Below are 26914 nucleotides of genomic sequence, written 5' to 3'. Positions count from 1 at the left end.
AGACAGGATCAACAGGAACGGTGTTCTTTTACCTCTCATTACACACTAACATGGGCTTCCCAGGTGGCGCTAGTGGTGAAGAACCCGCCTGCCAATGCAGGAGACATAAGAGTCGCAGGTTCGATCCCTGGGTGGGGAAGATCCCCTGGAGGGGGCGTGTCTACCCACTCCAGTATTCTTGCCTGGAGAGTCCCATGTAAAGAGAAGTCTGACACAGTCCAGAGCATGGCTAAGAGTTGAACATGACAGAAGTGACCTAGCATGCATGCACATACTGACATAAATGACAAAATGTCCAGGTTAGCTTTATTTAAAATGAATTGTGAGATATTACCAGGACATTTTAAATACCACACTCCAATAAAAGGTAGAGAAAACCAATCAGTTATCCTGATTTTTTTTTCCCACATATGGGGTTTGGGGTATCAAATTGCAAAAGACCTGTGTGTTGTTCCATTTTAGTTCCCAGCTGGCCATTCAGAGCCGTGTCTGAGAAGCTCAAATCCTCTGCCATTTTTTTCTGACATTTTGACACTTTTGTCACATGATGCCTCACATAATTTTGCACCTTTTCCGAGAAATGGCCCAGAGAATAATTATAAATAGCCCAGCTTTGTGAACCACCTAGACACAGAGTTGGCCATGGTTAACTAGTGGTTGATTGATAATCTAATTCTAATTGGTTAGTTACTTCTGACTCCAACCAAATGACAAGCAATGATGTTATCAGGCAAACACAGTTTTAAATTGCATGTTCACAATTCCATATTATTTGAAAGACAATTCTGAGATGCTTTACATCTGGGAAATGTAACATTTGGAAGGAGGGCTAAAAATATGCACTTAATTGGGATATCTTGTCCGGGATGAGAATACCATTTTCCCAACTAGGACAAAGGTTGTAGAAATACTAAAATAGGTCCAGAGAGGAGTTTCCCCAAATAATTATGAAATTAGAAATGCATTCTGTGCATAAAACTGTGGCACCTTAACCCAGCAGGAAGAGGGATATGGATTGATAACCCTCAAGCTTGGCCTGGCTGTAATTAGGAGTTTGTTATTTTAAAGTGGCTAAGGAGACAGAAGAGGAAAATTGGTTCCAAACTGCAGTGTGAAGCCACAGAGACAGAACGAAGAGGTCTTGATTTTATGGGTAGCTAATTAAACACTAGAAAAAAGTAGCTGAAGGGGGTTAATGAAGCATTCCTGAATGTGGTGATTAAAGTTCTCCGCTGTTTTTCAAGCTCAACCATCCTACTATTGCAGAGCCTCCTTGCAAGACAAAGTTTTCACAGGATATATTATCACTCATGTATTTTCTTCTTTATAAGCTGATATAATTAAGAAGGGTTTTTCTTTAATTATTTTAGGATCTCAGATTCCTAAGACTAGGAACCTATCACTCTAAATGGTCTCCTTCTATTTGTCGTTTCCTTTAGTATTTAAATCAAATGTATCTTGGGTCTGTCAAATCTAAATTTTTACATTTTGGAGTCTTGTATTTGGCCAACAATTACTCCATTTTTTTCCTGTTATATTTTTTCCAAATAATCAGCACATTTATATTTCACCCAGGGTTTGTGACATTTTTGATAAATTATTTAGTATTAATAGTAAATAATATCTACTGGCATGCTGCAGTCCATGGGGTCCCAAAGAGTTGGACACAACTTAGCGACCAAACAACAACAATTCGTAAATAAAGAAATCTACATTTATTTGACTTTTTAGTCTGTATTTTGCAGCATTTTATCAAAATATATAACGGGCAGAAGCACTGTATCTAGAACCGTCCTTGGAATCTGAGAGGAAATGTTCTCAAGGATATGTTAAACAAATGCCTTCTTATTTACGTAAGTAAATTGCTGGAGGTCTTTGACAAGAAGCCCGCCATCAAAGGGACAAGCCAGGGGAGACAAACAAAAGCAGCCGTAGAAACTGCAGGGGCGTTTACTCTCTAGACCTTGAGTGCGGATGGTGAGCCCTGGGCAGAAAGCCTAGCCTAGTTTCATGGAGGAGATGGATATCTTTCATCAGGGAACCTGGCCCGCGATTCTCTGCTTTATCTTCACTGAACAGTTGTCTGACCCGCAGTCACAGGACAGAAAGTGACTGATCTTAAGCAATCTGTGTTGCAGCTTCTCCAGGAAAGAGAGAGACAGAGAGAGAGGAGGGCGGGTGAGAGAGAGAAACAGGGAGAAAGAGGCTGAATTTTTCCTACCTTGCCAACGCACTGACCCTTTCCCCTGAGTGCTGATATTGGTACCCACTATTGTTGTTTACTCACAGGTCGTGTCTGACTCTTTGCGACCCCATGGGCTGTATCCTTCCAGGCTCCTCTGTTCATGGGATTTCCCAGGCAAGAATGCTGGAATAGATTGCCATTTCCTTCTCCTGGGGATCTTCCTGTCCCTGGGATCAAACCTGAATCTCCAGCTTTGTAGGCAGATTCTTTACTGCTGAGCCAATGGGGAAGCCCCTATAAGAGCTAATCATGTTTATTTTCTCAGGATTGCTTCCTTTTTTAATTAGGACCCCCTTTCCAGTAGTCCTGAGAGCATCCTTTCTCTCCCATTTTACCCCCTGGTGATCCTGAGCTGCCAAGCACTCACAAATGGTAGAGGCAGATGTTGGTGTCAGTTATTGCATTTTTCCCATAAAATTAATTTATTTTCTTAAGATACAAAATTCAGAGGACTCCACTGATGCATTTGGTGAAGATGATGATTCACCCTGGCAAAAACACAGGGTGAAGACTCCCGTCTCTGAGGGTGGTGATGACAACCTCCAACGTCATTCTAACCAAGCTCTCTTCCCTGTTCTTGGTTCATTTTAAAATTCCCATTTAACAGAGGTACTTCTGTTTTCCCTAACGTCAGTCCGGGAGCTCTGGAATTCACTGTGCAGTGAGGAGCACAGCAAGAGTTCCTTACTTACTCGATAGAGATTTCCAAAGCCTCAAAGAGAAGATGAAGGGATTAGCACTGGGAGTAAAGAGGCTGAACAGTCCCCACAACGCTGCTCAATGAGCCAAAGAAACATAGCCTTAGTGAGCTGAGCCCGCACCTGCTAACCCTTTACTCTCCTTTGCACTGATTCATTGAAGCAACATTTTCTTTGCAGTTTTTCCTGAGTGACTCAGAGGAAACAATTCTTCCGACTGCCAACGCGTCCAACATGAGTCTTTCTGCCGCAAGTAACCAGGCAGCAATTCTGCGTGCGCAAAATTTGTTTTTCCTGCCGGTAAGCACATCTCCCTGGTTCTTATTGTTTTTATTGTTTTCCTGTGTGAATGGCTTGCCTTCCACTTCCTCTTCCGCTGTAGACTTTATTCTCCTTGTTTAGATTCCATACCTGAGTCTATCCTGACTCAGGACAGGAGTAAACATTGCCAGCCTTTGATAGAAAACTCCCAGCCAGTAGAAACTGATTAGACCACATGGACAAAGTTTCCATGGCATTTTGAAGCTCTCACAGATGACTCTGTGCCTTTATTCTCTTAATGCTACATGTTTATCTTTTTACTGACTTATATTTGATTTACAACGTTGTTTTAGTTTCTGGTGTTCAGCAAAGTGATTCAGTTTTACATATATATATTCTTTTCCATCACGGTTTATTACATATATGTTCTTTGCCATTATGGTTTATTACAGGATGTGGCATATAATCCCCCATGCTATACAGTAGGACTTTGTTGTTTATCCATTCTGTGCATACTAGTTTGTATCTGCTGACCCCAAACTCCCAATGTAACCCTTACACCCCTTGGCAACCATAAGTCAGGATTCTATGTCTCTGAGTCTGTTTCTGTTTTGTAGGTAAGTTCATTTGGGTTGTATTTTAGATTCCACATATAAGTGACAGTATATGATATTTGCTTTTCTCTGTCTGACTTACTTCACTTGGTATGATCATCTCTAGGTCCGTCCTTGTAGCTGCAAATGGCATTATTTCATCCTTTTCATGACTGAGGAATATTCCACATCTTCTTTATCCATTCACCTATGGATGGACATTTAAGTTGTTTCCATGTCTTGGCTACTATAAATAGTGCATGTATCCTTTTGAATTATCCTTTTGTCTGGATACATGCCCAGCAGTGGGATCGCTGGACCATGTGGTATTTTTAGTTTTGTGAGGAGCCTCCATACTGTTCTCCATAGCGACTGCACCAGTTTATCTTGACGTGACATTTTATAGCATGCACCCCAGCATGTAGCTTTAAGTTGTATGTCACTGAATTTCTGGGTGTATTGCTTATAGATTTCACTAGTTGCTCCGTGAATTAGCTTCCTGACTCTGTGATGACTGAGTCCGAAATATGACTGGGTCATATTTCTTCTCCTTTGGCTGCAAATGCCATCCAGTGATTATATCTTCAAATTATCCTTACTAACGACCCATTTTAACCAAGGTCCAGAAGGGCCTAGGTTGAAATTTCAAAACTTACTAGCACATCAGTCTTTTTAAGTGAAAAGAACTAAATTAGTTATTTACTGCTTAATGACTTCTTCCTTCTATGAATTTTGTGTGCAAACAAAAAGTGATTTTGATACTCTTCTTTTGATTTTCTGAATAATCATCTAAAAGTAACATACATTTAGTTTGTCTCCCGTAGCTTCAAGAGTGCTAGGTGAACTATTTCAGACTCATGGAAATTGGTCATTTAAGGTGTATATTTTTAAATTTTTCCTACCAATTTCTTAAACTCCAGCAACTATAGCAATAAAGTCTCCTTTCTTCATTTTCCTTTTGTTGATTTATCCCCTTGATATTAGGCATTGATCCTTTTCCCCATCTCATCATTTCAATTTTTGGGGATGCTCAAAGGTCTGTGTACAGAGAGTAGGGGCATCTGGTGCTCTTTAAGCTGTGACTGTTTCAGAGGCCAGCTGTCCAAAGTCCATAACAGGGTCCCCACAGGCTCAGGAAGAGAGGGCAACATAAGCTTCATCCCTTTTCCTTGGGGTCCTGGCCTTCATTTTCAGCAGTACTGTGAACCCAGTAAGGATTGGGCAGCATCTTTTCTATTTCAGTTACATGAGGGACGAGATTCATGACGAGGGTTTACTAGCTGTGACCTCACCATGGGCAGTTTGGAGCCCCCTTCTTTAAAGAAGATTTAAACTGTCTGTGTTGTCTGGCTCCTTCTCTTTGGATGGATGTCGTTAGCACACCTGGTCCATCAGCCCCTGGAAGGAGGATTTGCCTCAGAGCCATTCACACGCCTTGTTCATAAAGCACTTGCTCCTTGGAAGAAAAGCTATGACAACACTAGACAGTGTGTTAAAAAGTGGAGACATCACTAGGCTGACAAAGGATGGTATAGTCAAAGCTGTGTTTTTTTCAGTAGTCACATATGGATGTAAGAGCTGGACCATAAAGAAGGCTGAGCGCCAAAGAATCAATGCTTTTGAACTGTGGTGCTGGAGAAGACTCTTGAGTCCCTTGGACAGAAAAGAGATCAAACCAGTCAGTCCAAAAGGAAATCAACTCTGAATATTCACTAGAAGGACTGATGTTGAAGCTGAAAGTCCAATACTTTGGCCACCTGATACGAGGAGCTGACTCATTGGAAAAGACCTTGATGCTGGGAAAGATTGAAGGCGGGAGGAGAAGGGGGCCACAGAGGATGAGATGGCTGGGTAGCATCATCGACTCAACAGACATGTGTTTGAATGAACTGCAGGAGGTGGTGAAGGACAGGGGAGCCTGGCGTGCTGTAGTCCATGGGGTCACAAAGAGTCGGACTTGTCTGACCGACTGAACAACAACAAATTCCGCTTCTCATTCACTTAGGCTGAACTATCAAAAACCTGAGTTCTAGTAATTGTTTTCAGTATAATTTTAGCAGAAAAATCCTTTTTAAAATCAAATCTTACAAACATCCCCATTTTATAACAATAAAAGCACAACTTATATGGTTTCACATGGACCAGGCGCTGCTCTGTACTATTTACCTTCATTATACTCTTCAATCTTCACAGGAATTCGTCAAGGTCGGCATTGTCATCCTCCTTACCTTGAGTCACCTATTCAGGGGACAAGCATGCCTTCAATTATTTGTACCATTGAGCTCCTTTGTGAGTGGAAGGGTGAGACCCTGAGTGGGAACCTTGCCAGGTGCCAGGTGATTTCATGGCTTTTATGGAGCAGTTTTGTAAGACAACCGTGGCTACTGACTAAAGAGCAGGTTATAAACCAATGATTCTCAAACTCTTGGTAAGGACAGATACATCTGAAAAATCTAATAGTGGATGAGCCCCAAAATGAACTAAAAAAAAGACGACATACAAAGTACAAGCCCATGTTTATTTGATTCACCAGAGAGACACCTGCCGGGCCAGGTTGCTGGGCACATGCCCACAGGCAAGCGGGCCCCCTGAGGACCCTCAGCCAGATGGAGGGCTCCCCGAGCTGCGTTCAGAGGCGGTCCCAGTACTGATGCCCCTGTGTCGCTGAGCCTCACACCTGCCCTCTAAGGACAATACTTGCTCATTAAGCATGTACATAATTAAGTAATTTAAGTCATTAAGGTAATAAAAGACCCTGGTGGAAAAGGGGAAAGACCTTGGAAAAGATCATGATGCTGAGAAAGATTGAGGGCAGAAGGAGAAGGGGACGGCAGAGGATGAGATGGTTGGATGGCATCACTGATTCAATGGACATGAGTTTGAGCAAGCTCTGGGAGATAGTGAAGGACAGGGAAGCCTGGTGTGCTGCAGTCCGTGGGGTTGCAAAGAGTCGGACATGACTTAGCGACTGAACAACAAGGTAATAATGGCAAAGTGCCCACAAATGAGGCTGGTCTCAAAGCCCAGGCCCCCTCACCCTTTGCTTTAGGGAGACTGAGACAGACAGATTGACTCTCTGTCAATTCTTTCATGCTCAGCCTGTCCTCTGTCCCAAAAGTGAAAAGTACCCAGAGTGAAAGTCGCTCAGTTGTGTCTGACTCTTTGCAAACCCTTGCACTATATAGTCCATGGAATTCTCTAGGCCAGAATACTGGAGTGGGTAGCCTTTCCCTTCTCCAGGGGATCTTCCCAACCCAGGGATTGAACCCAGGTCTCCCACATTGCAGGCAGAGTCTTTACCAGCTGAACCACCAGGGAAGTTCAAGAATACTGAAGTGGGTAGCCTATCCCTTCCCCATCAGATCTTCCCAACCCAGGACTCAAACAGGGGTCTCCTGCATTGCAGGTGGATTCTCTACCAGCTGAGCTACCAGGGAAGCCCTTCTCTCTCCCAGACTCCAGATTCCACGGTTCCTTTCCACCAGCTTGACTGGCCCATCAGGACGTGTTTCCTAGGCTCCGTTCCTCTTCCTCTTCTCTGTCATTCAGGGGGTCAGTGGTCAGAACAGTGGAGAACTAACATGAGGTCATTGTGGCCAAAGAAACTGTGCTTACAGACCTTCAGCCTTTCCAAGCCTGCTGCCGCCTGTCGTGGCCCCCGGCCGAGGGGTGCTTTCTTTCCCAAGGACTGACCTGATTGTTGTGGGTCCCCAGGGAGTTAATCGCTGGTCTTCCTCCTGAAGCTGAGATGCCAGCCCTCAGTCCTCACGGGTAGGGATCTGCACTGATACTGCGTGGGTGCCTTTCACCGGGAAGGGAGAACACTGGTGGGAACACTGCAGCCTGTCTTTTCCACTTTCCTTTCTTCCCCAAGAACAGGACTGAGGCATTCGTATCAGTTGTTTCCCAGTTGTTGTTGTTGTTGTTCAGTCGCTAAGTTATGTCCAACTCCCTACGACCCCGTGGACTGCAACATGCCGGGCTCCTCTGTCCTTCACCATCTCCTGGAGTTTGTTCAAGCTCATGTCCATTGAGTTAGTGATGCTATCGAACCATCTCATCCTCTGCTGCCCCCTTCTCCTTTTGCCCTCAGTCTTTCCCAGCACCAGGGTCCTTTCCAGTAAGTCATCCTTGCATCAAGTGACCAAAGTATTGGAGCTTCAGCTTCAGCATCACTCCTTCCAATGAATATTCAGGTTTGATTTCCTTTAGGATGGCCTGGTTGGATCTCCTTGCTGTCCAAGGGACTCTCAAGAATCTTCTCCAACACCACAGTTCAAAAGCATCAATTCTTTTGTGCTCAGCCTTCTTTACAGACCAACTCTCACCCAGGGCTCGCTGTAAATGACCTTAGCTGGGGAAATAAAAGAGCTAGAATGACAAAAATTAGCAGTTTATACATGGTGTATCCCTTATAATGAAACTAAAATGAAGTAGCTTACACCCTGCGGTTTCTTACAGGCAGGATTTATCAAACATCAGTCGGATCTGTTTTATTGAAGTGATTCGACTCTACTGAGAGCTGCTGCTGCTGCAGTAATGCTGAGATGGTAGCTCACCCTTCTTAAAGCCCCTTGATCCAGCAAACAAAGGCTTTGTGAGAGCAGAAACCATTTCCACTTGGCGGGCACCCCCTGGCCTGCAGGGCGGTGGGCTCCAAGCATTGCGTGCTCTCCTCAGTGACCTAGAGCAAAGACATTATTACCCTCATCTTTCAGATGAGGACAGTGACACAGGCAAGTCAGGTCACTGGCCTGAAGTGACTCAGTTGATGGGTGGCTGGAACACGATTGAATTCAGGGCTCTGCTGTCTTGATGATATCCACTGTGGTTAATGGAAAAGTGCTCAAACAGGGCAGGCCTGCCTGCTACCTTCGGTGAACCACAAAAGATGGACCATGCCCAGCCTCTTCCTCACACTGGGGTCTTCAGTTTCTTCGAGTGCCTGTCCACTTCCAGGGTGCTCACGACTCACCGGGATCAAAGCTTTTGTGCGTGCTTAATTGCTCAGTTGTGTCCAACTCTCTGTGACCCGCACGGACTGTAGCCCATTCCTCTGTCCAGGGGAATCCTGCAGACAAGAATACTGGAGTGGGTTGCCATGCCCTCCTCCAGGGAATCTTCCCAACCCAGGGATTGAACCCGGATCTCCCACATTGCAGGTGGATTCTTTACCATCTGAACCCCAGGAAAGATCCCCTGGACAAGGCTCAAAGCTTTTAGTTTTTTGTTTTTCAATTTCAGATTTTACTATCAAACTACAGTATGCAAGACAATGTGAAACTAGCGTAAGGAAAAACATACAGAGCAATGGAATAGGAGTGAGAGCTCAGAAGTAAACCCTCATACCTACGGCCAGTTGATTGTCAACATATGTTAAAGCTTGTTTGTTTGTTTGTTTTACTCTGTGTGTGTGTCCTCAGTTGCTTCAGTCATGTCAGACTCTTTGCGACCCCCGTGGACTGTAGCCCACCAGGCTCTTCTGTTCATGGGTTTCTCCAGGCAAGAATACTGGAGTGGGTTGCCATCCGCTTCTCCAGGAAATCTTTCCCACTTGAGGATTGAACCCACATCTCCTGAACTGCAGGCAGATTCTTTACCCACTGAGCCACCTAAGAAGCTTTGTTTTACTTTACATGGTGCTTTAATTTATTCTCAGTCATCTTTGTTGTCATTCTTCATGTCGCATAAAGATTCCTGAGCAGTCTGGTGGAGCCTGTGAACTCCTTAGAGTGTTTAACGTTTTAATTGTTTTGGAGTGTAGCTGATTTGCAGTGTTGTGTTCATTTCAGCTGTGCTGCACAGTGATCGGTGGTACATATGCACATGTTCATACTGTTTTAGGCTGTTTTCTCACGCAGGTTACCACAGAATATTGTGCAGAGTACCCTGGGCTATACAGTGGGTACTTGCTCCTTATCTATTGTATACGTAGTTCAGAACTTTTAGTTTCTCAAGTCCTTTTTATTCTAGATAATCCCTCTGACACACAACTGCCCTTTTAACAAAATCCCTGGGCTTTGTTACACCTTTAACAGAACTACCTGTAATGATCTGTATCTCCTTAATGAACTAAATCATTGAAAGCCCACGAAAGAGCCTGTGGACCATCACTTTGTTTTAATCTGTAAATGTGTGGGGAGTCATATTGTTTCACATTCAAGAAGCAAATGACATCTGCTTATAACGACATGGCTTCAACATAGATTTCTAAAAATTCTTTTTGAAAAGTATTTGGCCACACACACGATTATTTTTATTAAACACGCTCCGCTGGGTGAGCAAGCCATGCTGTGAGGAATTCTTTTGAAATCCAGTGTGTTTAGTCATTTACCACTGGATCAAAGAGCACACAAAGGCATCTGCTTTCACAGTCAGTTTGGGAATTGACCCGGGGAGCTTGGTGGAGGTCTCCAATTTTAATTCTCGTTCCGGCATTCCTCAGAATAGATCCTCAGTGTTTACCTGATGTATTTCCCTGTTCCAGTACTTTATATACAGCTGCATCCTGGGGCTAATCTCCTGTTCCGTCTTCCTGCGTGTGAATTATGAGCTGAAGATGCTGCTCATGATGGCAGCCTTGGTGGGCTACAATACCATCTTCCTCCACACTCACGCTCACCTCCTGGACGACTACAGCCAGGTCCTGTTCGAGAGGTAACCTGCTTCCTCTCCCTTCTCTTTACTTTAGTTCTTTTATGGGATGTCGGTAACAGGAGAGTGTGTGGAGTAAATGAATGGCATTGTTATTGGGAATCTTTGTGTGAGAGTTTCTTTGAAGTGGTGATTCTGGAGGATGCTATGTGTTTGCATCATAGATTACATAGGTATGATCTGGGCATGATTGTAGGTGATCAGTAGATATGAAGTGATTTAGAGAGACCATTTGTATTATAATCTGTACTATATTAATAAGAATAATGTTTTTTTCCCCATCAGTATTATTGATGTTTTGGACTGAAATAATTTTTGGAGGGAGAGGTTTTTTTTGGAGGGTGGGGGGTGTTGTCCTGTGCATTGAAGGTTATTTAGTAGTAGCACCCTTGGCTTCTACTGGAGAAGGAAATGGCAGCCCACCCCAGTATTCTTGCCTAGGAAAGTCCATGGACAGAGGAGCCTGGAGGGCCACAGTCCATGGGGTTGCAAGGATGACTTAGCAACTAAACAAGAACAACTGGTCTCTACCCGCTAGATGTCAGGCACAATCCCCCAGCCCAAGTCACGAGAACTGAAAAGGCCTTCAGACTTTGAAGAATGTGTCCTGCAAAAGAGTACAGCCCCCAGGTCAAAACAACTGTGTCCATATACACAAAAGTACTGGGAAAATAAATGATTCTATTTGTAAGGTATAATGCAAAATTTCTTATTGAGGATTTCCTAGAACATCCCAGTGTGGAGGGAATACTATCAACTGTGGCAAGTTCCAAGAAAGGATTGTTGTTCTTGCTGTTTAGTCGCTAAATCATTGTCCGACTCTGTGCGACCCCACGGACTGTAGCCCACCGGGCTCCTCTGTCCATGGGATTTCCCAGGCACGAACACTGGGTGGGTTGCCATTTCCTTCTCCAGGGGGTCTTCCTGACCCAGGGATCGAACCCACGTTTCCTGCATTGGCAGGCGAATTCTTTACCATTGAGACACCAGGGAAGGCCACCAAGGATATGGTTGTGTTTACTCTGCCAACCTTAGGACTGGATGCGTCAAGAAGGATCTTCCCAAGTCCACTCCTTTGGATTTATACAATGTCTCCTGTTATCAAATTGCTTCTGCAAGCTTATCATAAATATTTATTCATTCCTTGAAAAAAAGAAGTTTTAATCATGATATTCTCCAACTCACATCTTGACAGCAAAAACACATTTTGAATCAACTGTTAAGTTTATTTCAGACTTCAGGTTTTTCCTATGAGCACTTTGCATAATCTCCCATAATATGTCTATATTTCTTTTAACATAAAATAAATGCCTTAAATATTTGCATCGTTTTTTGCGCCCAAAAGATGGTTTGTGTTGACAGTACACGGCTGCTTCGCCAAGGGAGGCCTGATGTCAACAACATGGGCCCCTCACTGCGCAAAGGCTTCTTCTCCTGACGATTGCTTTTAGAAACACGACTACACCACACTCTCTTCACCTAACTTAATTTTTGTCATCCTCCACACCATGAAACCCTAATAATCTGTAGTCAAGTGGCGGGTAGTGGAGTTGTAAAAATACATAATCGCATTAAGGAAATTTTGTGATTCCTTAGCCAAGATGAGAATGAAATCAGAAGTTAATTTTCTGATACATTCTCAAAATTACCAACCAAACATGCTTTACTATTTCTCTACAGCATGGAGAACCTGTATCGAATCCCTAAATAAATGTAGCATCACTGATTCTGACGCATGGCTGAGGACGCGACTGAATTTCCCTTTATTAAATTTGAAGTCGAAGCAAAAGAAGAAATTAGATTAGCAAGTTTCTGATGAGGGGGGGATTGCTTTGGGGACCTGAGGGAGACACACGGCCTCTGATGAGAACCCCGGCAGCAGGAAAGTAGTCATTTGGCTGAAGAAGGGGTTTGCTCTCAGAGCCCTTTGTTTCATTCAAGGTCTTCACTGCGTGCTCTCTTGCTTCTGTCTTTATAATCACCCAACAGCTGGGAGGGCTGACCTGACAAGCTTCAGGCACCTGCCTTTCCTTCCCACCTCAAGTCTCCTGCATTGCAGGTGGATTCTTTACCATCTGAGCCACCAAGGAAGCCCCTAGGAGGGTGCACCTGCCTTCCTGATCTTTTTTTTATTTTATTTTATTTATTTATTTAGACTCTGCTGGGTCTTCGTGCTGCACAGGCTTTTCTCTAGGTGCAGCGAGGGGGCCTACTCTCTAATCGCAGTGCACAGCCTCCTCATCGCGGGGATTCTCTGGTTGCAGAGTACTGGCTCTAAGGTGTGTGGCTCAGTAATCGTGGCTCAGGAGCTCCATTGCTCCAAGCATGTGGATGTTCCCAGGTCAGGGATCAAACTCGTGTCTCCTGCACCGGCAGGTGGGTTCTTTACCACTAGCCGCCAGGGAAGCCCACCTGTCTCATCTTGACTTGTAGAATCCAGAGTCACAAAACGCTCCTCAGAAGACACTCAAGACAGTGGAGTACAGTTTGTTATGCTAGTGGGTCCAGGGGGAATCGGTTCCCAACAAGGACCCCGATGATTTTGGAGGACTTGGTTTTATACCCTCCGCTGCATAACTGGTTGGAAGTGAAAGTCACTCAGTTGTTAATCTAACTGAGACAACCTGACCTTTACTTCCGATCTTTGTTTTCTGCCTGTGAGGAGGGGAACCTGGTTTTTCTTCACCGATGGTTAACAGGGTTCAGGCTCAGTTCACATGCTGCCTTAAGATGGCTGACCGTCTTCACGATGGACTCCCTCTTGTCCTCCTCCCAGCGGCCCCAACAGACTAAGTTTCAGGCATCTCCAGATCCCTGCTTGAGCTGCCATAGGACTCCCCTGAAGCATTCCTCTGCCGAAAGATGAATCATCGTTGTTTAGACACTCAGTCATGTCCAACTGTTTGTGACCCCATGGACTATAGCCCGCCAGGCTCCTCTGTCCATGGGATTCTCCAGGCAAGAATACTGGAGTGGGTTGCCATTTCTTTTTCCAGGGGATCCTGGACCCAGGGATTGGATTCCTATCTCCTGCATTGGCAGGAAAATCCTTCACCACTGAGCCACCAGGGAAGCCCCAGAAGATGAATATTACTGACATAATAACATCATACCTCAAAATTAACAGATGTTCTCTAATAGCAGTTTAAAACGAACCCCAAGCGAGAAACCAGACTCAGATGGTAAAGAATCCACCTGCAATATGAGAGACCTGGGTTCCATCCCTGGGTTGGGGAGATCCCCTGGAGAAGGAAATGGCTACCCACTCCAGTACTCTTGGCTGGAGAATTCCATGGACAGAGGAGCCTGGCAAGCTAGTCTATGGGGTCGCAAAGAGTCACACACAGCTGAGCGAATTGTAGGTTTGAGAGTGACAGCTTGGAATCCCCTGATTTCTCCATCTGCTCTGTGTGTTTGATTTAACCACATGTCTCATGCCAGAGCCAAAACCCATCAAGATCAATGTTTTCTTTCCCTTTTCTGAGATTCAAGACCTTCCCCCATCAAAGAACTGATGAAGGTCTCCTCATCCTTTATCTGGTTTGTTAATGGTGAAACACCTCTATCAAATATGAAATTAAGAACTTAAAAAAAAGCTGGCCTGATTGGTTCTTCGAGAATGAGTGTCCTTTCATCCCACGCCCTTCAGGGAGGGAGCTGGCCTAAACCGGGGCCCAGCGGCCCCTTCTGTCCTGGTCCAGCCGGTCTGGGCATTGGAGTCACGTGCCTGGTCCCACCCCTTTACTGGCCTGATTCTGGTCACTGTGGTTGCTGAAAACTCAGCCTCTGTGCACCATTGCTGAGTCGAATCTCAGAGTTTTGGGTGAAGTAGAAAATGGCTTTGTTGCTTCGCCAGGCAGAGGGGGACACAATGAGCTTATGCTTCGAGACTGCGCGTCCCAGCCCAGTAGGAATGAGGGGGAGTTCTGTGGCAGTGGTTCAGGGGCAGGGTTGCTCATCAGGGTCAAGGTGCAGGCGGGGCCTGCGCTGCTTTGCTCTGGGCTCAGGTGGTCTCCCCCCTTGTCTCTGCTTCCCCTCCCTTCTCTGATTAACAACTGTTCGAATCTGCCCTTTGGAACTCAGGGAAGGTCATGGAGGCTGGAGTCTGTCCCCTACAAACAAGGAATGGGGAACCCATGCGGTCCTGCTCGGCTTTAGTATCTCTGGTGATAGGGGAATACTGGGCCATCTTGTGAATACACAGTTCGGACTGGGCTGTTGTCCTCTATGCGAGTTCGCCATGTTTCAGGGACCTTTTTTGAGCCAAATTTAACATTGATCATGGACAAGCCAACGAGTATTTTTGCCATCAGGTCAGCCAAGAAAATAGGAGAAGTATGCACTAGAAAGCCACCAGACCCGTGAATAATTCAAAAAATGATATCAAAGATATTCACACCGATTCATGAGTGCAGAAAACCAACTTTACAGGACAAAAAAAAAGTCAACTTGAGAGAGTGTGCCATTAAAACTCCATTCAGTTGGAGGCCAGCAGGGTCCCAGTACGTCACTTGCCATCACGTGACTATGATCAGTGATGTCGTGGTGAAGGAAGCTCAGAAGTGTCTGATATTTAGGAGGTCTGGAAAAATCCACGTTGGGATACTTTGGCATTTACAACAGTCCTCCATGTCGTCTGGGATACAAGATACATTGCTAAATCAATCAATCAATGATTCTGATTCCAGTCCGTGACACCATCTTCCAGACCCCTCAGCCAGCACCATTACAGAGGCTCTCCATGGTAATGGTGATGGTAATGACCACTGATATTGCTGGAAGCTGTTTTTTTCTGAAGACACTTTTCCTTCTGCTGACAAAGGCTTGTTACAGGCTCTGCAAGACATTGTCAGATTTTTCCCCTGCATTTTTATTCTCGCAGAGCTGAAAAATATCAGGGGATGAATATTAATATTTCATGTGGACCCAGTCATTATGTTAACTCACCTGAATACTAGAAATATGCCTTCTCTTCTAAAGAAAGGTGGGGAATCGAGAGTCTGAACAGAGGATTAACCTGGAGTCCAGCCTGTTAACCAGTTCTGTGTGAACACCCTGGAGTCCAGCCTGTTAACCAGCTCTGTGTGGACCCTGAGCCTAATAAAATAAATACTTTGGGGCAGCATATAAATAATATGTATAACTGAATGCGTTATTTCTAGTACCCAGCATCATTCAGAAGTTCTGATGCATGCTTAGTCACTCAGTCATGTCCAGCTTTCTGCAACTCTATAGACTGTAGCCCACCAGGCTCCTCTGTCCATGGACATTTCAGGCAAGAATACTGGAGTGGGTTGCCATTTCTTCTTCCAGAGATAAGCTCTGGATTGTCATGTCATTTAACTCGGTGACCTTAGCAACAGCTCCATACCCAAGAGGACGATGGAAATGCTCCATTGCAGTGGAGTCGAGTCAAGCACCTTCAATATGGTCTGCATTCTCTGTTTTTCCTGTGTCTCGTAGAAAATCCAGTGGCTAGAATTTGGCATATTATAACATTTTGACAGTATCTCAACTACATATCAACTGATGATGAGCTCAATGAAAACCTAGAGGAAGGACCGCAGCATTCATTGCACTCAGAAGAAAGAAAAACAGTGCACATCCACCTCTGAGGGAGGTGGTCCGGAGGTATTCTGAACATCTGACATCTCTCTTGGAAGCCTCCTCTTTTAAATGAAAACAGTATGCCACCTTTGTCTTCAAACCCAAAATATGTCCAAGTTAATACTGAAAAGATTTAAATTACTTTCAAATTTAATATCTCAGTGTCTCTCCCCCTTCCTAATTCCCCTCCCTCCCCCCGCCCCCCAGGGCCATCTCCAGAAACTACTGAACATGTGTTTGTTTCTCTATGGCCGACACCACTGGTAGTAGAGCTGGGAAGTATAGTAAGGAGGTCAGTGATCTGAGTCACCTAATAACAACCGCAACAACCAAAGAAAGTTGTGCTAGGGCTACTCAAGTTCTACCAAGCTTTCTTTTATCCTATAAAAAGCAACCATTAATGAGCTCCTTTGCTATCTAACCTAAAAAAGAAAATGCCCTGTGATTTGGACCCACTTGCAGGAAGACACTCAATTTTAGGCTTTTTGTTTTGTTTGATTTTAGAATGAGAGGAGGAAGGAGGTTTCAGAGAGCCTGGACTCCCAGACTAGGTGGGATGCATCCTTCTTATCATCAGCCCTCCAGTGGAGGAGACAGCCCCGTGGTATCCGATGCACCAGCCCCCATGGTATCACACTGATGCATCCGTCGCTTCCCACTTAAAACCACTCTTCTCCGCAGGATGAAACGGTGACTGCATTAATCAGACTGCATCTTATCTCCACAGCAAAAGGCCAGCACTACCTCTCCAGCCCCACTTTTATCATCTCTCTTAACCTGCAGCTGCCTCCAGGGCTCTTTCTAAGCGTGAGCCTAACCCATATTATGTTCATGCTTTGCAATCCCAGGACGTTTTGCTTGGCATTTGTGAATAACACTCAGAAAAAGCTTTGAAAGCTTTTTGAGTTTTTTTGAAACTCAGAAAGAGGCTTTGAGCCCCTTGTCCTTGGATGACACCAGGCCGCCTCTGGAAGACTGTGTAGGAGTCCAGTGCATCTGTGTCCAGCCAGGGGAAGGAATAGTGTCTAGAGATGAAACCTCTTAGGTTTCAAACCGACACAACTATTTGTCCACTCATTCCTTTTTTACAGCACAGTTTCACTGAACATGCTGTGTATTCCAGGCTTGATGCTGGAGCCCAAGCACATGGAGATGAGTGAAATGTATTCTCTGCTCTCAGCAACTTACAAAATCTTTCTATTAGAAAAGTATGTGTCACCAGAAGGCCAAAAGGAGACTTGTAGGTTAAGTTCCTACAACCTGCCTAGGTACTTGAGTGAACCTGTTGACTGGGAGCTGGCTGAGTGGTCTAGAGTTGACTGTAACATCAGACAGACCTTGAAGAACTGTGGAGATCCAAAAAGATAGGGGAAGGGTAACAGTAAGATCATGGCAGAATAAGACACCCTCATGTTTGTCCCCAACAATAATTTGTTTGTAATCTCTGTGGACAAAAGTGCTTTGATCGGAGCTGTGGGATCCAGTGCCAGACTGGATCCAGGAGGAATCTCACCCATCCATGTGTTTGACAGCAGGCATAGAGACCTTGAATCTGTCTGCGGACACTGCAGTGACATGTCATCTGGCTCCAGCCACTCTCGGACATGGAGCCCCTGGAAACACTCTTAGCCACTGACCCATGGATGAGAGAGCCTTTGTGGAAGGCCAGGTTTTCAGAGGAGAAGCTCTAGCACCACACTGGAGCAAAAAATGTGAATTTGGACATAAGAAGTGGATAAGAGAAACAGTCTGTCCATACCACCCCACCTCCACCAAGATGGCACAGCTTCAGTCCAAGAGAGATGTTCTCAGTCTGTGATGTCTTCTGTGAGCACCCGGCTTCCCAGCTGCGTAGGATGCTACCAAGTTGGGGAGAGAGGCAGATAAGACCCTCAGAGGGATTTAAAGGAATGCAGATCCTACTAACTGCCTCACTGCCTGGGTCAAGAAACCTACCCCCAAGCCACTGGGAGCACCTCACCCACAGATTCTCCCTGGCTGGCCCTCGGGGACCCCCATTAAGCCACATGCCTCATACCCACCCCAACCCTGCGGCCAGATCCCTGTGCATATTATCTCCTAATGGCAGCTTGGAGAGGGAGCTTGGACCAACAGCTGTTGGGATGCACAGAAAGCTGGCCCAAATCTGAGGGCCTGGGAGAGACCACCTTCTCCAATTTAAGTCTGAATTTTCCAATAAGGAGTTCATGATCTGAGCCACGGTCAGTTCCAGGTCATGTTCTTGCTGACTGTATAGAGCTTCTTCATCTTCAGCTGCAAAGAATATAATCGATCTGATTTCAGTGTTGACCATCTGGTGATGTCCATGTGTCGAGTCATCTCTTGTGTTGTTTGAAGAGGGTGTTTGCTATGACAGTGCGTTCTCTTGGCAAAACTCTGTTAAACTTTGCCCTGCTTCATTTTATACTCCAAGGCCAAACTTGCTGGTTACTCCACATTATCTCTTGATTTCCTACTTTGCATTCCAGCCCCCTATGACGAAAAAGACATCTTTTTTGAGTATTAGTTCTAGAAGGTCTTGTAGGTCTTCATAGAACCATTCAACTTCAGCTTCTTTGGCATTAGTGGTTGGGGCATAGATTACTGTGATATTGAATGGTTTACCTTGGAGACAAATAGAGATCATTTTGTCATTTTTGAGATTGCATCCAAGTACTGCATTTCAGACTCTTTTGTTGAGTATGAGGGCTACTCCTTTTCTTCTAAGGGATTCTTGCTACTACAAAGCTACAGTAATTAAAACTGTATGATACTGACATAAAAATAGACACAGACCAATAGAACAGAATACAAAGCCCATAAATTACCACTTGCATATTTGCATATGCAATAAACTAATATTTGACAAGGGAGTCAATAGTACTCAATAAGAAAAGGATAATCTCTTTAATAAATGGCATTGGGAAAAATTGAATATCACATGCAGAAGAATGAGGGTGGACCCCTATTATACACCACTATGAAACATTAATTTGAATTAATTTGGATAAGGTACTTATAAAGATACTTATAAAAGATACGTATAAGACCTGAAAACTTAAAATTCCTCAAAGAAAGCATAAGGGGGACGAACTCCTTGACGTTGGTCTTGACAATGATTTGTTTGGATATGACACCAAAAACATAGGCAACAAAAGCTAAAATAAGTGAGTGAAACTACATCAAACTAAAAAGCTTCTGATTAGCAAAAGAAACTGTCAATGAAATGAAAACGGAACCTGTGGAATGGGAGAAACTTGTTTGTCAATAATATATCTGATAATGGATTAATATCCAAAATACATAAAGAGCTCATAGAATTCAGTGTAAAAAATTAATTTGAAAGTAGGCAGAAAAGTTGAATAGACATTTTCCAAAGAAGACATGCAAATGGACAATAGTATGTGAAAAAATGCTGAATATTACAATCAGAGAAATGCATATCAAGATCACAATAAAGTATTGCCTCACACTCCTTAGAATGGCTGTCATCAAAAAGACAACAGACAAAAAAAAAAAAAAAGACAACAGACAAAAGGTGTTGGCAAGGATATGGCAAAAAGGAAACAAGGGGATATTTTTTTTCTCAGCCAGGAGACAAAAGGAAATCCTCCATTTGCAACAACATGGATGGACCCTGAGGGCGTGATGCTTAGTGAAATAAGTTGGACAGACAAATACTGTATCATCTCAGTTATATGTGAAGTCTAAGAAAGCTGAACTCACAGAAACGGAGAGTAGAATGGCGGTTACCAGGAGCTGGGAGTGGGAGAAGGTGGAGAAATATTTGTCAAAAGTCACAAGCTTCCAGTTATAAGATGAATATCTGTTTTGAAGAGCTAAGGTACAGTGTGGTGACTACAGATAATCATACTGTATTATATACATGAAAGTTGCTAAAAGAGTAGATTTTCAGTGTTCTCATGACAAAAAGGAGATGCTAATCACTTGAGGTGATGACCTAAGTCAAATCCCTTACAATTATACAGTGGACGTGACAAATAGATTCAAGGTATTAGATCTGATAGACAGAGTGCCTGAAGAACTATAAACCGAGGTTCATGACATTATACAGGAGGCCATGATCAAGACCACCCTGAAGAAAAAGAAATGCAGAAAGCAAAATGGTTGTCTGAGGAGGACTTACAAATAGCTGAGAAAAGAAGAGGAAAGAAAGGCAAAGGAGAAAAGGAAAGATATACACATCTGAATGCAGAGTTCCAAAGAATATTAAGGAGAGATAAGAAAGCCTTCCTAAGTGATCAATGTAAACAAATCGAGAAGAGTAGAATGGGAAAGCTAGAGATCTCTTCAAGAAAATTGGAGAAACCAAGGAAACATTTCATGCAATATGCCAGCAAATTGGGAAAACTCAGCAGTGGCCACAGGACTGAAAAAGGTCAGTTTTCATTCCAATCCCAAAGAAAGGCAATGTCAAAGAATGTTTAAACTACCACAAAATTGTACTCATCTCACACACTAGCAAAGTAATGCTTAAATTTCTCCAAGCCAGGTCTCAACAGTATGTGAACTGTGAACTTCCAGATGTTCAAGGTGGATTTAGAAAAGGCAGAGGAACCAGAGATCAAATGTCAACATCCGTCGGTTCATCGAAAAAGCAAGAGAATTCCAGAAAAACATCTACCTCTGGGGGCAGGAGGAGAAGGGGATGACAGAGGATGAGATGGCTGGATGGCATCACTGACTCGATGGGCATGAGTTTGAGTAAACTCCGGGAGTTGGTGATGGACAGGGAGGCCTGGCATGCTGTGATTCATGGGGTCGCAAAGAGTCGGACACGACTGAGCGACTGAACTGAACTGAACTGAACTGCTTTATTGACTGCAGTAAAGCCTTTCACTATGGAAAATTGTGGAAACTTTTTGTGGAAAAACTGTGGAAAATTCTTCAAGAGATGGGAATACCAGACCACCTTACCTGCCTCCTGAGAAATCTGTTTACAGGTCAAGAAGCAACAGTTAAAACTAGACATGGAACAATGGACTGGTTCCAAATTGGGAAACGAATACATCAAAGATGTATATTGTCACCCTGCTTGTTCAACTTATATGCAGAGTACATCATGCAAAATGCCGGGCTGGATGAAGCACAGGCTGGAATTAAGATTGCCAGGAAAAGTATCAATAACCTCAGATATGCAGATGACACCACCCTTATGGCAGCAAGTGAAGAAGAACTAAAGAGTCCTTTGATGAAAGTGAAAGAAGAGAGTGAAAAAATCTGGCTTAAAACTCAACATTCAAAAAAAGAAGATAATGGCATCCAGTCCTATCACTTCATGGCAAATAGATGGGGAAACAATGGAAACAGTGAGAGACTTTATTTTCTTGGGCTCCAAAATCACTGCAGATGGTGACTGCAGCCATGAAATTAAATGACGTTTGCTCCTTGAAAGAAAAACTATGTCCAACTTAAATAGTGTATTAAAAAGCAAGACATTGCTTTGCCATCTAGTCAAAGCTATGGTTTTTCTAGTAGCTATGTATGGATGTGAGAGTTGGACTGTAAAGAAAGCTGAGTGCTAAAGAATTGATGCTTTTGAACTGTGGTGTTGGAGAAGACTCTTGAGAGTCCCTTGGACTGCAAGGAGATAAAACCAGTCAATTCTAAAGGAAATCAACCCTGAATATTCATTGGAAGGACTGATGCTGAAGCTGATGTTATAGTATTTTGGCCACCTGATATGAAGAGTTGACTCATTAGAAAAAACCCTGATGCTGGAAAAGATTGAAGGTAGGAGGAGAAGGGGACGACAGAGGATGAGATAGTTGGATGGCATCACTGACTCGATGGACATGAGTTTGAGCTAGCTCCAGGAGTTGTGATGGACAGGGAAGCCTGGCGTGCTGCAGTCCATGGGGTGGCAAAGAGTCAAACTCGACTGACCATCTGAACTGAGCTGAGGTGATGAGGGTGATAGCTAATGCTATGGTGATAATCATTTTCCAATATGTAAGTGTATCAAAGCACATTGTACCCCTCAAACTTACACAGTCAGTTATATTTCAATAAAACTAGAATGAAAGTAACTCAAATATGTCAAAAGACAAAGTGTCTACACAGGTCACTTCCAGCCCTGACTCAGCTGGTGAAGTTTAGTCACTCAGTTATGTCCAACTCTGTGACCCCCTGGACTGTAACCCACCAGACTCCTCTGTCCATGGGATTTTCCAGCCAAGAATACTGGAGTGCATTGCCATTTCCTTCTCCACGGGATCTTCCCGACCCAGGGATCGAACCCGGGTCTCCCTTGTTGGCCGTCACTGGCAGGTGTATTCTCTATCGCTGAGCCAACAGGGAAGCCCATATGATGCATTTCCAACCACTGGAAAAGAATGGTTTATCTTTTTAAATGACTGAGCTGTTTTAGAACTCTACTGTCTGACCACAGTTCTGACAGTCACTGGAAACAAACAGATCAGCCGTTGGGAAATAGGTGTGCTTTGATGGCTGCTGAGTCTGAAAAGTAGAGTGCAGGAATCCTAGCTGAGCTGTCCTCTTCACGCTTCATCACCAGCCAGCATCAGCTGGCCAGGACCCAGCCACCACGCTGGTGACCAGAGGGGAGGAGTGTTCTGAGAGCAGATATCAGCAGGATGCTGTGTGCCACTCAGCCGGAAAAACAGAAGGGAGCATCAGAAAAGTGGTACCAACACAGACATCTCAGCAATTCTCCCTCCTTCTCCAGCCAGACTTGGAAGAAGATTTCCTGACAGGGCAACTGGCCCTCTTTACTTTGCCTTCTGCATTTTAACCCCAGCATTTCCTTTCCGGTGTGTTTTTGCTTTATTCTGGACAGCATCATCTTCTGATATTGTAATTGAGGTCCCGGTCTATGTTCAGCAAGGTGCAGCATATTCATCCTTGCAGCAGCATCCAGTTGACCAGAACTTGTGCTTTTTGTCATCACTTAACAATGATGGCTCAGTGGGTAAAGAATCTACCTGCAATCCAAGAGACACAGGAGATATGGGTTCGATCTCTGGGTTGGGAAGATCCCCTGGGAAGGAAATGGCAACCCACTCCAGTATTCTTGCCTGAAAAATCCCACAGGCAGAAGAGTCTGACGGCCTACAGCCCAAAGGGTCGCAATGAAATATGTCATAAGACAAAGTGTCTACACAGGTCACTCCCAGCCCTGACTCGGCTGGTGAAGTTTAGTCGCTCAGTCATGTCCGACTCTGTGACCCCCTGGGCTGTATGTAGCCCGCCAGACTCTGTCCATGGAATTTTCCAGCCAAGAATACTGAAGTGGACACGACTGAATATTGAAGACTCAGACAGGACTGAGCAACTAAGCAGAGCACACAGGGAAGATGCCTGAGGCTTCAGACGCGTCTGGTCGGCAAAGCCAGGTGGTTCCTAACTCACTGGTACCACACAGCTACAGCCAGAAGTAAACTAATATCAGCCATTAAACATGAGGGTCTCACGTGGAAGGGAGGGGGCAGGAGCCATTGTCTCTTTGTGGGACTTTTCCTTATGAAACGTGGGCTTCAGGAACAAGGGTCCCAGAGGTCAGACTACTTTTGATCCCAGTGAGTGACCTGGGAAGATCTGATTTTTACCTCCATTTGCATATTGTTTCCAACACCACAAAAACAGTTTCTTGAGGTCCTCTTCTTAATAATAGAGGCTTATGTCTAGAAAATACAATGTTTTGAAATATGATTATGTGTGTGTATACATTCCCGGACTGCATCCTCCCCTGAGAGCAGTGAAAATGTCATTTTTATCTCACGGAGCTATTTGCCTTTAGGTTAGAGACTGTTCGCCAAGCAGTTCCACCACCCTCACCCAATTTGTTAGGCTTCTTTGTTTTCTTGGCCTCTGGAAACCTGAGGGCCAGGATGATGGCTCCATTAATAGCCTCAGGGTGAGGGCTGGCTGTAAATTAGTGTGTGGCTACAGGCACATTTGTGTCTCCAGAGCCCAATTTTTCAGACTGAAAAATAAGCTATCTGGTCACATTTTGGCTAGCACTGTCAAGCGAAGAATCCTAGAGTCAGAAACTTTCTCAGTTATATGAGGTCTGTCTTCCATACTTCATAACAGAGTGACAGCGTGACCCTAACATGGTCAAGGCCAAAGTGGATTTCACCCCTAAAACTTAAAGGAGAGAGAGACCTCATATCCCAGTGACTGTCAATTTTATATAAATGGCCAATACAGTTGTTAATGCATGAACTGTGTCACCTATATGAAGATGTGTTGAGGTAGGTGAGTAGCTGAGAAGGTGACCTTATTTGGAAATGGGGTCACTGCACGTGTATTTAGTTAAGATGTGGTCCTACTAGTGTGCCGCTGCCCATGCGCAGTCATGTCTGAGTCTTTGCGACCACATGGACTGTGGCCCACCAGGCTCCTCAGTCCGTGGGATTTCCCAGACAAGAATAGTGGAATGGGCTTCCGTTCCTTCTCCAGGGGATCTTCCCGACCCCAGGGTTGAACCCATGTCTCCTGCGACTGCTGTGTTACAGGCAGATCCTTTACTGCTGAGCCATCAGGGAGAGTAGGGTGGCCCTAACCCAACATGACTGGTGTCCTTATAAGACGATGGCCAGGGTGGGCCGATGGTTAAGAATCTGCCCCGCAGTGCAGGGGACATGGGTGTGATCCCTGATCTGGGAAGATCCCACACCCATGGAGCAGCCGAGCCCACGCACCACAACTCCTGAGGGTGTGCTCTAGATCTCAGGAGCCCCAGCTGCTGCAGCCCACACACCCTAGAGCCCTTGCTTCACAGCAGGAGAAGCCACTGCAATGAGAAGCCCATACGTCGCAACTAGAGAAAGCCCACACACAGCAACAAAGACCCAGCGCGGCCAAAAATAATAATTTTTAAAAATAATGTGGATTGAAAAAAAAGAAGACAGCTATATGGAGACAGACACAGGGTGGGATGGGGAGAACCACGTGGTGATGAAGACAGTCAGTGGAGTGAAACAGTGCCCAACCAAGCAGCGAAGCCAGGACAGACCAGAATGGGTTTCTCTGCAGGTTTCAGAGGGTGGGCAGCCCTGCCGGCACCCTGATTTTGAATATCTAGCCTTCAGAACTGTGAGGTAACACGTTTCTGCTGTTTTAAGCCATCCAATGTGTGGCATGGTTTCAGCAGCCACAAGAAACGGAGATGGCCGGCCCAGTAGACTAGACATCGCCAGGAGACATCCCAGAGTCTTATTCTGTCTGTGCTGATGTCCCCCGCATGCTGCCTGCTCCTCTTCCTCCCAGTCCACCCTGGGTACAGTAAGAGCAAGGAGCCCAGGAATGGACCTTTAAATGGAAAAATTCATCCTTCAAGCCTCAGGAGCCCAACAGCCCTGTCCTGTGAATGGCCCACGTGGGAGAGATGGGCTCTGATCGGAGTCGGCAGTTCTTTGGAGCTGGATGAATCAAAGAAATTTTTGAGAAATCTAAATGAAATCCAAGACAGCAGGTTACAGTTCTTTCTAGTCGACCAAGAACATCAGAAAGAAACAAAGCATCTGTGTATCGGTACCCAAGTCTGTCTCATAGGCTGTGTTGCACACCATTATTTCAGAGGTCCATTGAGTTCTGCACTTTCCAATGCACTGCCCAGACCAGCAATGAGTCTTTCCTTGTATGGTTTTCTCCAAGTCCACACTGCCACCTGCCACAATTCCTCACTAAGGCTCAGGATCTGGGAGATATGTAGAGAATGTCATTTCTACTCCTAAACCAATGTTTACATGTGTTAGTGTGAGGAGTCCCAGTAAAGGATTTTTCCCTCTAGATTGCTTGCATGTATTCTCTGCGTGATTATCTGAAAACCCAGCCAGCCCCAAGCTGCATAAAGAGGGTCTTACTGCCTCTCCATCAGTGAGAAGGATCAGAGATGGCTCTGTATGGGTGGGGCATCTGTTCCCTTATCTGGGGATTCCCTGGGGACCTAAGCTCCGGTTGGTTGCATTGATGAAGCTGCTGTAAGATCCTGACCTCAGAGTTAACATTTTACTCTCGGTTTAGGTTTACAGGGTGATAGGTGAAACAGTGGTGGACGGTGTCCTAGCAGTTTTCTCGGACCCCTAAAATTGTAAAGTAGTAGAGTGTCCTTGAAGCAACATGAAAATTAAAAACGGCCCACACCAGCTTCTTGGGCAGTGTTAGCTGTGTTGTACTACTTTTTTTTTGACCGCGTTGTGAGGCTTGTGGGACCTTAATTCCCCCACCAGCGATCAAACCCAAGCCCCAGCAGTGATAGCACCAGAGCCCTAACCTCTGGACCACCAGGGAATTCCCTGCGCCACTTTTATTAGCTGGTCAGGACCCTGTCAGTATCCTTCCCAGCTGGCTCAGATGGTAAAGAATCCGCCTACAATGCAGGAGACCCAGGGTCAATCCCTGGGTCAGGAAGATCCCCTGGAGAAGGGAATGGCAACCCACTCCAGTATTCTTGCCTGGAGAACTACATGGACAAAGGAGCCTGGCCGGCTATAGTCCATGGGGTTGCAAAGAGTCGGACACAACTGAGCAAGTAAAATAAATAAAAAATCCTGTCTGTGTAGCCAATATGGTGGGGGGGGGGGGGGGGAGTATGAATTTAAAAGTCACTGAAGTCTGCATTGTTTATAAACATCCGCTCCCCACAGTCACTTCAACTGTGCCATTAGATAGAGATACCATGGGCTCACAAAAGATCTTCATTTCTTGACCGTCTGAGCCACCAGGGAAGCAACTTTGGATCTTCGTTTCTTAAAATCAGTCCTAGTGAGACAGGAAAGTGACATTTCTCAGCCTACTTCATTCCCAGACTGAAACTGGTGACATTCTTATGGCTGTTGAGCTCAAAATTTTTTTTCCAGCCACAGTTG

The 26914-nt window shown here is 44.8% G+C and overlaps 1 protein-coding gene across 1 annotated transcript in view; it reads left to right on the top strand.

The window, feature by feature from the left end:
• ADCY2 (adenylate cyclase 2) overlaps positions 1-26914 on the top strand; it is a 455550-nt gene that overhangs the window by 390887 nt on the left and 37749 nt on the right. The window contains exons 17-18 of the mRNA XM_061129349.1: positions 3124-3243; positions 10285-10454. Of these exons, the coding sequence (XP_060985332.1) occupies positions 3124-3243; positions 10285-10454 (290 nt within the window). The remainder of the gene's footprint in view (positions 1-3123; positions 3244-10284; positions 10455-26914) is intronic.

The sequence above is a fragment of the Dama dama genome, chromosome 25 (assembly GCF_033118175.1).
Source record: "Dama dama isolate Ldn47 chromosome 25, ASM3311817v1, whole genome shotgun sequence".
Taxonomy (NCBI): Eukaryota; Metazoa; Chordata; class Mammalia; order Artiodactyla; family Cervidae; genus Dama; species Dama dama.
The sequence above is the reverse complement of the archived record's forward strand: the minus strand, read 5'-3'. Positions and strand labels throughout refer to the sequence as shown.